Below are 16,328 nucleotides of genomic sequence, written 5' to 3'. Positions count from 1 at the left end.
GATATTTGTATTATGGATTTTCCCTGGAGCACATCTTGCTCAAATTTAACGATGAACTCAGGTTTGGAACCAATGAGGACCAAGGTGACTCCTGCAGTGTAGACTTAAAAGAAAAAGAGGGCACGCTTTTGAGACAAAGGAAGGTGATAAGGAGAATATTTTACCTCCAGTCCTTGCCAGTCTCATAGCCCACCTAGAGTCTGTTCTAGTTACAGAACATGGAGCTGTTTCCCCTGGGAACAACATCTTGTTTTCTCACGAAGCCAGGGCCTCCCCTGTCAGAAGCCTCCTTGTAGGTGTTTAAATTATCTCTTTGCAATCACTGGTGTTAAAAAATCTGGGACATTAAACATAGACTCATCCCAGAAAAATCTCTATACACAAGAGCAGGCAGAGCAAAAAGTTCCACCACCCAGCCAAACCCGTTAGGCCACACTGTATACAGGTTTTAATGAAAAGCATACAATTTGCTCAGTCACCAAAAAACACCTATGAAGGGAATCCCTGCATGAAAAATATCCCAAACCCAACACGGCGGATAAAGATCTTGCTCCAAGCACATTTGTTCTGGCTGGCTCGGGTCTAGTGCTCGCTCCAGTGTGCTGGATGTAATAAACAAAATGTAAATCGAGGCGGCACAAGCAAGGAGATCAGGTGCTCCGGCGGGCTGCTGCACAGAGCACGCTTTGATAAATAACTCAGGAGCTGGGTAAATAAACACATTTTCCCCCCTTTTTTCTTTTGAGAGAGAGCCTGCTTTTGATTTCTCCTTTCAGACTCAAAATATGACAGGTTTGGGAGGGAAAGAAACACATCACTCTGTCCCATGGGGCAGTGCCACGTTTGCCCTTGCATTAAATTGAGCAAAACAGACCCCAGATCCTTCCTCTGAGGCTGGGCATGGAGGAGGCAAGAGCTGAGATGCTCCTCTCTATGGGCCATGCATACTACTGGAAAGACTCAAGGAGGAGACTTGTGGAGTGTTCAGCTGAAGGTCTGCTCAAGTGACAGTTTATTAATTGCAAGCTGACAAATAGATCTGATTTCCATTTCTATTTTCTTGGCAGAGTCAGTGCTATCATCCTGCCAATATGTTCCCAAACCTGCACCCATTTACAAAAAAAGTAAAAAACAAACAAACAAACAAAAAAAAACTATGTGCAAAGTAGGCTGTGTACATCCTGGGAAACTGAGATGTGCTGTCATAAATTTGGAGCGTGACAGCCTTGGCAAAGACACTCAGGCACCTGGGATCATGGCAGGAAGGAGCTGGGCTCCTGAGGCCACCCTGTGGGGCTATCCTTAGCTATCCTGAGGGGCTGCTTGGGGAATATCCTGTGGGCTGCAGGTGCTTTTACGATCATCTCCCTCACTTTGAAAAATAACTTATTTTACCAGCAAGGAACCCAGCTCTGGTGGCTGACTGTTATTTCCTATTGTTTCCAAGTCCGTGACCCTAATTGGCCGGTCATGGTTTACTTTTGACCTCTTGGCCGCTTCTCGGGCCAGAGTCAATGTTCCTGGCTAAAAAGCTGCAAAACACACATCTCATGCATTAACCACCATATTCAAATCAGCCACTGACAGGAGGGAAGGGGGAAATTTGCTCTCTTCACTGAAACATTTTCCAAATCAAAAGTCTCCTGTCGCTTGACTTGGCCTATCTGGGGCATGACAGATAACGTCAAGAGAACCAAGTGCTTTGTGTCAGACCCAAGTGTATCCTCAGAAGGCCGGGCCTGCCCAAGCACTTGGAGGGGGCACGAGGAGAAACTCACCATATCTGGGCCCGCCTTTCCTTCCTTCATTGTTATCGTGGCACGTGGCACAAATTGAAATGGAGCCACTTTCAATGGTGATCAATCTCAGGGACTACAGAGGTGACATTAAATATTCTTGAAAACAAAAACAACCCCAAACCAGAAAACTAGAAAGGCAGGAGCACCCATCAGTCAGGGTGATCTCTGGCTAGCTGTGGCTCGAGCTGAGTTTTAGAGGCTCCCTCGGTGCTAGGCAATGACCGTGGCACATGGAGAGCAGTGGAGGATCCTGGGGGTGCTCAGGGGCCAGGGTGAGTCGCATGGTGGCTGCAGCTGTGTACGGGGAGAAGGAAGCATTTCAGTATGTAAATACCCATCAGACCCTCTGCTAGGGTGGTGTCTCCAGTTATCAAAAATGATGTGAAATGTTATTGAGCCACTCCAGAATGAGAACCTTCATTTGAAAGTCTATGTGCAAGCGTCCTCTCGGGGAAGATAGACAACTCACCATCTCTACTTCAGAGCTAAAGTGTAGAAGAAAACGGACTCACTCTTTTAGGAGGGGCCAGGGTAAAAGATGGCCTCAGAGAGAGCCTGTGTCCAGAGGAGAGGTCTGGGGTCTGCCCTGAGAGCCCGACTGTGGCAGGTGGAGCTCATGTCACCTCCTTCATGAACGCTGGTGCCTATAAAAGTCCTGGACTCCCTGAATTCCAAGAGAGAACAGCCCCCCTCCATGCCATTGCTGTGAAAGCCCTCCGCCCTCTCCTGCCTCCCTCTCTCCTGGGACCACACTGGGTCCCCGCCTGGCGTGGGGCCTGCCATCTGGCCTGCCAGAGCAAATGACACATGCATCTGTCAGAGCACGATTTTAACAAAGAACACAGAGAGATCAATTAGAATGAATCATGGATGGTCCTCCTCCCTGTTCTAAAAGCCTTGGCACTTTATTACTGAGATCATCGTATATATATGTCATAGAACTCTTGAGTTTTGGGATTGGAAGGCTCTTGAAAAATTCAGTCCAACCACTTTATCTAACAGCCCAGAAAGACTGAGCCATGTGAACTAGGCCTCACAGGGAGGCAGGAGTAGGAGAGGAAGAAAACTTCAAGATGGGACTTATCATCTCTCTTGACACGGAGCCCAGAGCCCCTACCTTCCTCCCTGGGATGGCAGGAAGGCCAAGGACAGGATGGTGCCTGGTAAATATCATGTTGCAGAGATCAGCAGGCCCTTTGACAGCTGAGACCCCATACTCAGATTCTGGACATAGGAGCTACTGCAGCAAAGTCATGTGCAGAGACCTAGTACAGAGCTTCCTTGAGGGGTCCTCCACTGACTCCAGGACGGACACCCAGAAAGGATGCAATGGTGTAGGTTCTCTTTGTACTGGGAGGGCACAGGCAGACAGGGCCACTCTGACCCACTCTCCATCCTCACCTGGGAGCATCTGCTGTGGCTTTCCATTCCTGAGAACCTAATTAGGCCTCATGTCAAACCGAAGAATGGCAAGGAAGATGCAAAAGCAAATAGTGAGCTGGAAGTGAAGTGTGGCTTGCTGGGTTCCGCGTCTTTCTTGCCATGTTCTCCAGCCACCACAGGGACTCACAGAGGCTCGGGAAGTAAGCAGGCTGGGGCGCAGCTAAGTTGTCCCAACCTTGGTGCAACAAGTGAAACCCTAATGCAACGAGGCTAACAGAGTGATGCGGACAGACCCCTGCCTCCTTCTAGTAGGAAAAGATTCTCTGAGGTAGAGGGGAGAGTGGAGGGTTTCTCGCAACAAGCCAATGCAGGCTTCTCGTGTCCATTTGAAGGAAGGAAGTAGAGGCCTGGAGATCCTGGGGCAGAAAAGCAACTGATGCTTTGCTCAGGACCAAGGCAAGGCCACCAGCACCCCATGGCCTAGGACACCTCGGCACAAAGCAAGCCCAGGGCTGAGGGCAGGAGCCAGAGGGAGCTTCATCTCAAGGAGGAGTGAGGCCGGATTCTGTACTGTAGAGGTACCGTAGAGATGCTGAGGGTACTGTAAAGATGCTGGGAAGATACCAAGTTATTGTCAGTCACTGATTTCTTGAAGGGGCTTATCTACAAGAATTACATGTCACATTGGTTGAAATTTTAATAGTGAATTTATTCTTACTGTTCATGATAAAATTAGTTGGAAAAACTTAATTACTTAATTTATAAATAAAATCATATTAATTTCATATATACACACAGACCCTTCACTGCTTTGAGTGCAGGAGCATGTTAGGCTGCCACCACCTGGTGGCAGCGTACCTAAATACAGGATCTGCTTTTGAGGAGGTGAATTAACCCTTCAGAAGGCAGAGTCTATAAAACTGAATATGGTAGGTGATGGCAAATGTCAAAGCAGGATGAGCTTCCTGTTTGACACAGAAGGAACTGAGGGGACTGGGGGAGGAAGGCAATGCCAGGGAGGGGGGAGCTCCAAGCCATATGTCCACCTGACACAAGAGGGTGCTCTGCGGATTTTTCTTTCTGCCACACCCGTGAGATTTTCTTTCCTTGCCTTTGGTCTTCTATCTCTTAAATCCTGAAAACAGTTACTACAAAGAGTAGCAACTGCTGTCCAAGGAACAGAAGCCATTAAGATCTTAAGACATCCCAACACTGATGAACAGGGCCAGTGTCATGACACACCAGGGATGCAAGATATTCACCATGCTCCCACCTCCAGGCTACTCACCAAGGTTGTACCACATGTCTCTGATTTCAAAGCCAATCTGTCTCCTCATATCTCCGTACCTGGAAATCAGGGAAAAGAAAAACACTGAATCACTCCAGAGAGCATCTGAAAATCGGAATGGAATTAGTCTTAAGTGCAATCAAGCCTTCTGGCACTGAGACAAACAAAGAGAGTGTCAAAGCTTCAACTTCTCTTGCCACCAAAAGGAATCAAACGAGGAGGGGTCTAGCTGGGGGAATCTCACTTTCTCATCACTGAGGAGTACACGACATCGTCCCTCCCGTGCGAACGTGGGGGAAGTTGTGGAGAGTCATGAAAGCATTTCCCTTTCTTCAGTCTCTTGCCTCCTGGGTCCAAGGGGGAGCTTGGTTCCATGCATGTTGTTAGCGTCTAGGCACTGCAGACACCACATAATATCCTACTGCACACAACAGATTTTTTTCCAAAGTTAAAATTAAATCCAGAGTCAGGGCAGACCTCTTCCAAAGTTCTTGCATTCCTCTATGTCATTTTAAATGTAAGGAAGGGCTTAACACCAAAAGATGCCAACAAATCTTCCACTGTTTTTGTTTATCAGGGAAAATAAATGCTAATTTTCCTCCCGAAGGGCACACAGAGGAGGTGTGTGTTTCATGAGTAAACAGAATCTGATGCTCCAGAAGATAAACCTTTATTAGTTTGTGAGCAATTTAACTTTTTCTTTTACTGCCTAAGGAAAAAGCTGATTATATTAAAAATAATAATTTGCAAAATGATCATACAGGATTACAGTTGAGCAGCTGTGTCATCGAGCTTGCTCCGCTCATCCTCGTGTCAGGAGATGTGAGAAGGAAAGCACTGATTATAGACGAATGCGCTGTGGCTCTCGAGACGAAGATCCTGGACGGTAAATCAACAACCTCGGCCTGCTGCCACCTTATTAGAGAAGTCTCTGGTGCCCTAAGCACCTGTCTGTCACTCATGGCGTGAGCAGGCTACAGCCAGAGCGATCATCTCAACCACAGAAGATCAATCTCGCCTGGCAGCTCTGCTGTGGTGCGTGGGAGGCCACGCGCCTTGGCCCACAGTGCCGGCGGAGAAAAGGAACTGGAGCCTACGCCACTCGCTACCAGGACACGCTAGCTCTGAGCGCAGCCCTAAACCAGGTGAGCACTGATGCAGGCAGACTCGGTTAAGGGGGGTGGATCTCAGATGGGGAGACGGCCCAGCATTGAGGCCACAGTAGGAGAGGCCCATTCATGGTTGGCGAAAGCACGCAGGCAGCAAAGCTACTGGATCCGGGTGGGTGGGAGAGAGGAAAGCACCTGCCTAACTCACGCCCCCAACTGCCCAGGAGACACACGACCTGAACACTGCTTGGAAGCTTATACTGCTGGCTCCCCATTCCCATTTTACTCCTGCACCAAGACAAAGGGATCCCAGCGGCTGCTGCGGCCAGGGCTGGGCAAGGATGTAGCTGGCTGTGGGGTGACCTGGCAGGCTGGCATCCTTGAGGTTGGTGAGGTTCTCGCTGTGCAGGTGGGTGAGTCACCTTCCAGCCAAGCAGGTGTTGGGCAAGCCCAGGAACGTGGCATCAGAAAGAGGTGGCCCCCCCGAACACCAACAGCCCCTGCCCCCGTGTTCCCCAGCAGAGGTGAAATGTTCACAGTGGGATCGGCCTGGCATGTACTGACCCACTCAAGCTCTGCACATGCTTCTCCATCCCAGCGACACAGAGTTCTTCTCATTCTGGGATGATTCCCTCAATATAGGAAGGCCCAGGCCAGGTGCGGTGGCTCACTCCTGTAATCCCAGCACTTTGGGAGGCCGAGGCAGGTGGATCACCTGAGGTCAGGAGTTCAAGACCAGCCTGGCCAACATGGTGAGACCCTGTCTCTACTAAAAATACAAAAATTAGCTAGGCGTGGTGGCACGTGTCTGTAATCCCAGCTACTTGGGAGTCTGAGGCAGAAGAATTGCTTGAACCTGGGAGGTGGAGGTTGTAGCGAGCTGAGATTGCACCACTGCACTCCAGCCTGGGCGACAGAGCAAGATTCTGTCTCAAGAAAAAAAAAAAAAAAAAAAGGCCCAATGCTAGGCTGAACTTCATCAGTGTCTGTGCCTTGCTGGACTCGGCTCAGTTACTTCTCTCAGGTCCCAGAATGATTAGAATGATAATGATTCCAGGGAAATCCTAAAGTTCAGACATCCTAAAGTACAGGAGACTCAGCTGCAGTGGATTTCCCACTTGCGGTTTGGGAAATTCAGGAGTGATTTGCTGTATTTCCAGAGCTGGCACCACAATCTGGATCTGGAAGGCCAGGTGCATCCGCTCCTCCCCATCCTCTTTGCCCCTCCCCACCCCTCCCCGATGCTCCCCACCCCTCCCTGCTGCTCCCCACCCCTCCCTGCCTCCCTGCACAATGCCTCTCCATTGGGTGGTGAAGGAGGTTGAGGTGAGGGAGTTCCATTCTTAGGTAGACTTTACTGTCGTGTAGGTGGAAGATGACAGTCGCTGGCAGTATTTGAGAACTGGGGGATTAGCAAGGACAGGAGAGCACACCCCTCAGGAGAGTCGGGCCTGCGACATCAAGGTGCTAAAGATGCGGTTTTAATTGTTAAACAGGACAAGGGCGCTCTAGCCTGGAGCACAGGCAGTGAGGGAGAGCGGGGAGTTGAGGGGAAGGGCCGGCTGGACGTCCCTGGCAGCGAGAGGGATCTTTTCCTTGGTTTTAATAAGAAGGCAGCTTTGATAAATCTATACATGCCCCAGAATAATCCCCAAATAAAGTCACAGCTGTCACCAGACCTCAAGAGGGCTTCCCAAGCCATTTCTTCGTTCTTCCCACGGAGGAGGAAAAAAGGATAATTGAGAGTGTAGGGCTAATAAAGCTTATTGCCTGGAAGCAGAACCCCGGGCTGGCGGCAGCCCTGGGGACCATAACTAAGTTCCTCTCTAGCAATAAACAGCCTAAGGGACTGCACCAGTTGTACAGGAGAGAAGCAAAAGGACATGGCCATCCTCACCGGGAAGGAGTAGAGAATCCAAGTCTTCAGACTCCCACACCCACAGCACGCACCCCCGGGACCAGGGACTTTCCGTGCCTCCACAGCACGACACAGCGTCGCATCTTTCAAAGTGCTTTCCTTTCACTTGATTTTGGAATCAGACTATGAGCTGAGCAAGCCGACACCTCTGTGCCCATTTTCTCAATAAGAGAGCTGAGATTCACAGTGGGGAACACACATGCCTGACTCCACCGAGCCAGGATGGCCTGGAGCTTCTCACCTGCGCCCACCCACAGCAGGACTGAGCAGGAGAACGTATGCTTAGGAGGCACACTTCCTACCACCTAGGGAGATCTGGGATCCCACATCCAGGCTGTAACCTGGACATAAAATTGTGTGAATTTGGTCCCTGTGGTCTAACCTTAGCACCTGGTTTCTTGCATCTTCATTCCAACAAACATACCCTTGAGCGACAGCCCAGGCTTGGGGGTAGGGCCAGCCTGAGCCTGAATCTAAGCACACTGGGCAATTTACTCGACCACTCTGACCTCCGTCTCCTCCTCTGTAGTGCTGGGAGAATGGTGCATGATGCTCAGTCCTAGGTGTTTGTGAACAACAAGAGAGTGATGATGTCCCTGTCTTATCTGGCAGGCACTGGAGCCACGCTAGGTCCTTCCTTTAAAATCTCAGGCTGGGCATAATATTCCCCTCATGGTTGCAATGGTCATTTAGATCGATTCACTTAGTGAACATTTACTGAGCACTTGGGCCAGACACAAAGCTAATGCAGAAATATGAATATTCATATTGGAATATTAATATTACTATAATATGGAGAACAGACAAGACCCACAAACCACAGCGGGCTATGAGCATGGTAAGAGAGACGAACATTAACAAAATAATCACACAAGATAAACATGTATAGATATAGAGATAGAGGAACTGTTTTTGTGAAGGCCAGGATCACGGCTTTGTAGGGAAAACATGGGAACTGTGAGAAAATTTAACAGTGGGCTCAGCTTGGCTTTCGCAGGAGTTCTCTAGGCCACTAATATTTGCTCTGAGATTTGAAGAAGGAGAGATGAAATTTGGATGAAGAGCGTAGGGAAGAGCATTCCGGGCAGAAGGACCGGCAGGCGCCAAGGCCCCGTGGCAGGTGGGGAGTAGGTGAGTGCCCGGTGGGTGTGGCTGCAGAACACAGAGCTGGCTCCTTCAGTGGAAGAGGCCGGGGGTGAGGGGGATGCACTGTGAGCAGAGGCTGCAGGAGGCAGGTGTTTTTAAAGCGCCCCCCCCCGCCACTTCTTTTTAAGTTTCATAAACTTTTCTGACATAAAAAATACATGTATTAACCAGCACATATATTAATATACGTGTATGTGTATAAAGTTTTATGAAATGATGCTTAACCTTACTGCCTGCAATGAATGCTGGTATTTTTTCCTAGATTCTATTTCACTGAAAAAAGAAAAAAAAAAGTCTATTGGTCATGACTAGTGTGGGTTGGACTGTGTCCCCTTTAAAGCTATGTTGAAGTCCTAAACCCTGGTATCCATGACTGTGACCTTATTCGGAAATAGTCTTTGCAGATGTACTCAAGGTAAGATGAAGTCATACTGGACTAGGGTGGCCTCTAGATCCAGTGACCTGCGTCCGTATAAGGAGAGGGAGATTGACAGACACAGATACATAGGAAGACAAGGGAGAAGGCCACAGGAAGATGGGGCAGGGATTGGAGTGACACAGCCACAAGCCAAAGAACGCTGAAGACCGGGGCAGCCACCGGAAGCCAGGAGGGAGGCAGGGAACCTCCAGAAGGAACCAATCCTGCCCACACTTTGATTTTGGACTTCTGGCCTCCATAACTGTGAGACAATAAATTCAAGTCACCCGGTTTGTGTTCACTGTTACGGCAGATCAGCCGAGGAAACAGATGTGATGGCCCTTTAAGTGAATATTCTGACCCAATCAAAGGTTGAGACCTGCAGTTTGAAAAATGCTTTCCTAAGGAAAGAGCATAGAATGTGAAGGCCTAAGACCAAGGTGTGAGGAGCCCCCTGCCACTCGATGCTGGGGTTCAGGGGTAGGAATCTGACAAGAGAGAGCAGACACCAAAAAGCTTGGAGAGAAACTCAGGAGAGTTCTGAGAGCGAAGAAAAGCATGTTCTGAGATGGAGGGAAAGAAGAAACCTGTTGAGGATGGAGGAGAATATCTAGGAGGCTGAACACCCTTCCACCTGCTTGGGGGCAGCTAGGACCTGGCTGAGGTTCTGGGGGAATGCAATGCCTAGAGCCAGCATCAGAGTGGCTGGGAGGTGGGGAAAGGAGACAAGGAGAGGGCTGAGATGGACCTAAAGGAAGCTGGAGGGAGCTGATGGCTGGGGTGAGGCATTTTTAACTTCATGGGAAAGACTGGTGGGTTCTTAAAGAGGTGAGAGGGGTGGGATCTCAAATGGGAACCAATGAATGGGAGTAAATCTTGCCAGACACAGGTCTGATGTGACAGTGCCTACCTGCCTGAGGCACGACACACCACCACCGGTGCATGTGGGACGCAGTGAGCTTTTCTGACTTGAAGTTGGCACAGGTCACCGCTTGTTAAGTCTAACTCCCTGAGTCTCCTTCTAATAAGTGAATTTAATTTTGAATAATTTCAGTCTCTTGAAAAAAATTAGCACAGACACAAATTAAATTAATCACATCTCCTGTTACAATCAGGAATATACAGTTGCGGCTTCTGATTAGGTCACACTGCAAAATGGGGCTTGCATAGCATGTTTATTTCTTGTTAGTTTCCTTAAAGGTAGTATCTAGAGTTTGACTTAATCTCCTGGAGGTGCGGAACCCAGTGTTTGGTCAGAAGGGGATATTTTGGTCCCATTGTGAAACCTATCCTCTTAGAACACTGTAGACTTGTATAGTTACAAAAAAAACAACAACAAAAACAAAACCTCCCCAAAACTGAAAGCAGCCTAGGGACCAGGTGGGGAGGAGGTCTTTGTGGATGGCCTCTCTGCACTGAGCTGAACTTTGCCATCAAACTTTAACCTCTCGTGCTGAAACTTTAAGTGAGCCCTTTATGCTTAGACATGCAGGAGGCCCAATTCATGAACCCTTTTCCTCTTCTGGTCCTGAACACAGAAGCTCCTTTGCAGTCTTTCAACATACTGCCCCATACCAGGGTGCACGTGTCTTGCATATCAAAATTGTCAAGCTGGCTGCTAATCAAAAGTCATCCCTTTTACATTTTGGTCATATTTCCTGAGTCCCAATAAGGTAAAAAAGTCTAGGGGGCTGGATTGGGAGGAAGAGCTGCTGGTCAGGTTTAGAATTCTGTTAACATCTCTGTCCTTCCTTGGGAGTCACTAGCACCAAGGATGTCTGAAGGTTGAGCCAGTTAAAATTTCATATTACGGACTTGATTCCTAGGGGTTATTTATTTTGTGGTACACTGGCGAATATTATACTCAATTTGGGTCTGCCATAATCAGTTCTCTGCGTGGTATGGCCCATTCTTTTATTTACTCCCATGCACGTTGGGGAATGTCTTTAGAATGAAAATTCTAATTATCTCCCCAACCTCAGTCATTAGGAGGATGGAGCAGGCAGGTCTCCTGATGCTGGAATTTCTATTGTTTTGAGCCACAAAGCTGTGGACCAAGCAGAGGTGAGGAGCTGCAGGGCTTGGCAAGGGGGAAGGGAAGGGTAGGCTGAGGGGTTGAGGATGCTCCCTCGGATGCCTTAGGTTGGACTCACAAGCCCTAGAGTGAGAGACAGGCCCCAAATGGAGGCAGTGCTGAGCCTACTAAGTGGGTGTGTCATGGCTCCACCTTTAGACCACATGGCTTTCCCCCTAGAAACAGACAGGTGCATGCATCTTGCTCCATGGGGCTCCAAGTCAGCGCTCACCATTTGCTCAGAGCGTGAGGTTGACTCCCAGACCACAAGCCCCCACGCCCTGCCCCAAGCTCCAAGTCGCCCAGGTCCTGCTGCTCCCTTACACTTCGACAACCCAGATCATGTCTCTGCTTATATGTAGATGGCGCCATGCCCTTTGGCATTCGATGTTCCCCGGCAAACCTCTCAGCTGCCTTCACCACCCAGCCGGGAAGCTCAAGCTGCCAGGAGGCCTCTGTCTCCCACGGCTGAGTCCCACAGGCCATCTCCGGGCTGCCAAGGCCCTCTGTCACCACTCCATGTGTGCCCAACTCCATTCATTATTTTTGCTTCTCCATTTACCCCACTAGACCATGACCTTCTTCGTTATGAGGTCTGTGTCTTTGTCCCCAGCACCAGGACCCAACTGAGCACAGAGCGGGCACTGAATCCCTTTTAACCAGACAATTTTAAATCACATTTCTAGGTACTGTATGTGCCCGAGAAAATTTAAGCACTGGGGTAGGACATCTTCACATATTTCTTATGCAGGTTTTGCTATTTAGAAATAAAATTTGCAAATGGACTATGAAGGGCCGAAGGCTTATCAAGTGGCATGACGACTACAACAAATAAAGCTGACCCTCCACATGTGTGTGCCACACGGCCTCAAGGTCAAGGCAGCCTTATCTCAGGCTCCGGGGCTTTGTCCTGGATCTCCTGTCACCTCCACAAGGGGAGTTCTGGAGAGGCCCCTCAGAGAGCACAAAGTCCCGAGGCTATCCTGCCAGGGTCTGCAAAGACAACTTGTGAATTGCCTGGGGACTTTTCCTGGGGAAACTCCAGAGTCTCCTGGTGTTACCATTGTGACAAAGAGAATACGAAAGCCCTAAGGAGAGACCCTGGGTGACTCCTGAGGGGGCGATACCAGCTGGCTGTGTTTAATTTTCTGTGGCTTTGAAGCTTCTGAATCCACGCCACTGTGTGGGAAGCAAACATTTTCTTTAGCAGCCAAAGCCCTTTGAGGTTAATGTTCTTTTTCTTTTTTTTTTTTTTTTTTTTTTTGAGACAGAGGGTCTCACTCTGTCAGCCAGGCTGGAGTGCAGTGGTGTGATCATGGTTCATTGCAGCCCCAACGCCCTGGGCTCAAGAGATCCTCCCACTTCAGCCTCCGGAGTAGCTGGCACCCCATGTGCGCGCCACCACGCCTGGAGAATTTTTGTATTTTTTTGTGGAGAAGGGTGTTGTCATGTTGTCCAGGCTGGTCTCAAACTCCTGGACTCAAGCTATCCTCCCATCTTGGCCTTCCCACGTGCTGGGATTACAGGTATGAGCCACTGCACCGGTGTTAATGCTTGTCTCCATGTTGCCTTAGGCTCTTAACACTCACACCAACAGGAGGAAGGGCCCAGCACAGAGCTGCCCTGCTAGGGCTTGCGGGGTGCTCAGCCCCAAATTGTTTTATTCTAGAATCCACTAAGAAGATGCCAGTTCTTTTGAGGCAGATTTCCAGTTTAAATTCACCTCTCTTCTCCCGCAGGCATCTCCAAGGCCAGGAGCTGCAGCGTGCTTGGCAAAGAGTGGGCTCTCAAGACAGCTGGGGCTGGGCTCGGGTCCCAGCTTCACCCTACAGTGGGCCCTGGGCACGTAGGCAGGCGGCTCCACCTGCTGTGGCCGAGCTGTCCTTTCGCTGGACGGGACAACAGGGGGCGTGTGCTGAAAGAGGTGTGTCTATACCTAGTGGATTCACAGTGCATTGAAGTGCATTGTGCTTCATTTGCTTAGTGTGCACTGGTCACTACCGTCTGCACTACAATTCCCAGCATGAAGACAAATCAACAACAACAGCAACAACCACAAAGCGCCATCCCTCCCTTCCCCTGGGCCCTGAGGGAGCGTGCATTCCACAAAGCAGGAGCCCGCGCCTCTGCTCAGCCAGTCTCCAGAAGATGTAGCCTGGAGAAGTCTGTCTCTTGATGCTAGAAGCCAGGACGAGCGGCAGCCACCTGTGCAGGCCCAGAGGTGGGGGGCTACAGCTGCTGCGTGCCGCTCCGGTAGTCAGAGGCGAGCACCCACTCTGCCTACACCATTCTCAATGCTCGGCTCAGCAAGTGCATTTCTTGTTTCTGAACAATGATCACTGTTTGCATGGATGGCTGTCAGACAGGAATCACCCAGCTGAGGAAGCCTGGCGGAAAGATGGCCAGGTGAAAGGTGATCTTTAGTTAGATAGGTGCAGACCAAAAGCTTGAAGGTTCTAAAAGCAGCCCAGGTGAAAATCGTGGGCCCTGAACCGCCTAGATTAGAATGCTGCTTTGCCACATTCTAGGTGTAGGACTGGCCAAGTGGCTCGGTCACTGTGTGTGACCTTCTTCATCTAGAAACTAGGACAGATATGAGGGCCTAAGGAATAGTTTTGCTTTTTAATGATTATAGATGAAAAATGCACATGAAATGCTTAGAAAGTCATTGACATAAAGTACAGGCTGAGTAAATGATTTGCTGAAATACACTCATGCTTTGCTAATGACAGGGATATGTTCTGAGAAACATGTCGCTGGGTGATTTTGTCATTGTGTGAACATTGTAGAGTGAACTTAAACCGAGATACTACAGCCTACTACGCAGCTCTGCCATACGGTATAGCCTACTGTTACTAGGCTACAAACCTGTACGACATGTTTGTAAGGTACCATGTGACTATAATAAATACCACAGGCAAATGTAACACAATGGTGAGTATTTGTGTATCTAAACAAAGAAAAGTTACAGAAAAACACAGCATGTAGTCTGTGGTTATGTAGTGCGTGACTATAATTCTTTCTTTTCTTTTTTTTTGAAAGGAGGTCTTGCCATGTTGCCCAGACTGGAGTGCATGGCAATTCACAGGTATGACGATGGTGCACTGCAGCCTTGACCTCCTGGGCTCAAGTGATCTTCCTGCCTCAGCCTCCCAAGTAGCTGCTATTACCACTACTGGCTGAGGACCAGAGCCCAGCTCATGACTATAATTCTTACTCTCCAGAGATAATGTGCTTTGGATTTGCCCTGAAAGTGAGATACAGACTCACAGGATATGAGAAAGAGCAGCCGCCGCCTTCTGAAACTCTTTCTGGAATCTCTAACCTCAGTTAGCAGCATGGAGTTGGCCAAGCCTTAGAACGGTCGAGATATTGCAGAGTATTTATATAATGACAAACAGTGACTGATGACTCGGCAACACCACAGCAATTTCAGAACTCTTCTCCAAAGGACTCATGAAAAGAACACCGACAGCAGTGAGAAATTAGTGAAACTGAGGCAAAAAGACAGGAGCAAGACCCTCCGGGTGCCCAAACACGGGAAGGAAGCCCATGCAACAATTGTGTTTCTTGAGACTGAATCATGAGCAGTGCATGATGCAAACTGGGGTTACAGAGCGGAAGGAGCCGGCAAGGATCTCAGCCTTCATGGAGCTTCGGAGATGTTTATTTACAATGATACAAGGTGCCACTTCAGTCCATTCAAAGCTCCTGCCCGGAAGAAGACAGGGGTTTTCTGCTGCCAAGAAGGAACCACCAATAACTCCCCAATGAGTTGTTCAACAATCCCAACAGAGCCAAGAGCTTTCATCAGAAGCTCCTTTCGAATTGAAGAATTAAGCACTAAAGTGAACCATATGTGAAATGACATCAGAATAGTGCACAGCAAAAGGAATTATCTCCGGAAACTGAAATTCTGCGATGCACTAATAGTCTTGAATTACACTGACTTGGAACCTTCCAAGATGAGTCCTGCAATTTTAGATCTTGATTCATGGGTCAGAAAAGGCAAAACCTGATTCATGATTTAAAACCACCCTTTCATTACACCGCGATTACATCTCAATTTGTACCAAGTTGGCTTAGAAACGACATGAAAATTATGCTATTAGAGTTGGAGGCTCCTGCCCGCAGTTTCAGAGCTGGACGAGAACTTACTTGTTAAGGATTTTGGCTCTCTTGGCACTTGAAAAATTCTCCAGTTGCAGGGACTCTTGAGTAAGGAAAGCAACAGCCAGGTGAAAGTAGTTGTTCCACAGCTGAAAACCAAAAAGGAGGGGATGCTAAGTTGTTAAACAGCTTGATACAGGATCTCAACAATGCTCTCAGACATTTATCATTTCCTCAGCACACACTTCTGAAAAGTTAAAAGAACCCCACACTCACTCTATACATGTTGCTAACCAGCCCCCCACGGTGTAGTTCAGGCCTGGGTGTGTGGGCTCGGAGGCCACAGTGCACATATTCAAATCCCGGCTCTGCCATTTACTTGGACAACTACTCTAACCTCTTTCTGCCTCAGTTTCCTCATGGATGAAATGGGAATTTCAAGAGTATCTACCTTATAGGAGTGCTCAGAAGATCAAAGAAGTAAATATATGCACAGAATTTAAGGCGGTATGGTACAGAGCATGTGTAAGCACTTCATCAATGTTAGTTTATTTATTTATTTATTTATTTATTTATTTATTTTGAGATGGAATCTCCCTCTGTTGCCCAGGCTGGAATGCAGTGGCATGATCTTGGCTCACTGCAACCTCTGTCTCCTGGGTAAAAGCAATTCTCCTGCCCTAGCCTCCTGAGTAGCTGGGATTACAGGTGTGCACCACCATGCCTGGATAATTTTTGTATTTTTAGTAGAGATGGGGTTTCACCACATTGGCCAGGCTGGTCTCGAACTCCTGACTTCAAGTGATCCACCTCCCTCAGCCTCCCAAAGTGCTGGGATTACAAGTGTTAGCCACCATGCCGGGCCAATGTTAGCTTTTATTAATGTAATTATGAAGCTCTTCAGTTAAGAATAGTATAGATTTCATGCCGGGCGTGGTGGCTCACGCCTGTAATCCCAGCACTTTGGGAGGCCGAGGCGGGCGGATCACGAGGTCAGGAGATCAAGACCATCCTGGCTAACATGGTGAAACCCTGTCTGTACTAAAAACACAAAAAATTAGCCGGGCGTGGTGGTGCGCACCT

The 16,328-nt window shown here is 48.7% G+C and overlaps 1 protein-coding gene across 1 annotated transcript in view; it reads right to left on the bottom strand.

The window, feature by feature from the left end:
• The window catches only part of DOCK1 (dedicator of cytokinesis 1), a 545,861-nt gene that overhangs the window by 100,682 nt on the left and 428,851 nt on the right, over positions 1–16,328 (bottom strand). The window contains exons 37-38 of the mRNA XM_011967590.1: positions 15,294–15,394; positions 4,471–4,529 (exon numbers count right to left, since the gene is read on the bottom strand). Coding sequence (XP_011822980.1) covers positions 4,471–4,529; positions 15,294–15,394 — 160 coding nt within the window. The remainder of the gene's footprint in view (positions 1–4,470; positions 4,530–15,293; positions 15,395–16,328) is intronic.

The sequence above is a fragment of the Mandrillus leucophaeus genome, unplaced genomic scaffold (genome assembly GCF_000951045.1).
Source record: "Mandrillus leucophaeus isolate KB7577 unplaced genomic scaffold, Mleu.le_1.0 Scaffold801, whole genome shotgun sequence".
In the NCBI taxonomy this organism is placed as follows: Eukaryota; Metazoa; Chordata; class Mammalia; order Primates; family Cercopithecidae; genus Mandrillus; species Mandrillus leucophaeus.
This window is presented reverse-complemented; position numbering and strand designations above follow the sequence as displayed.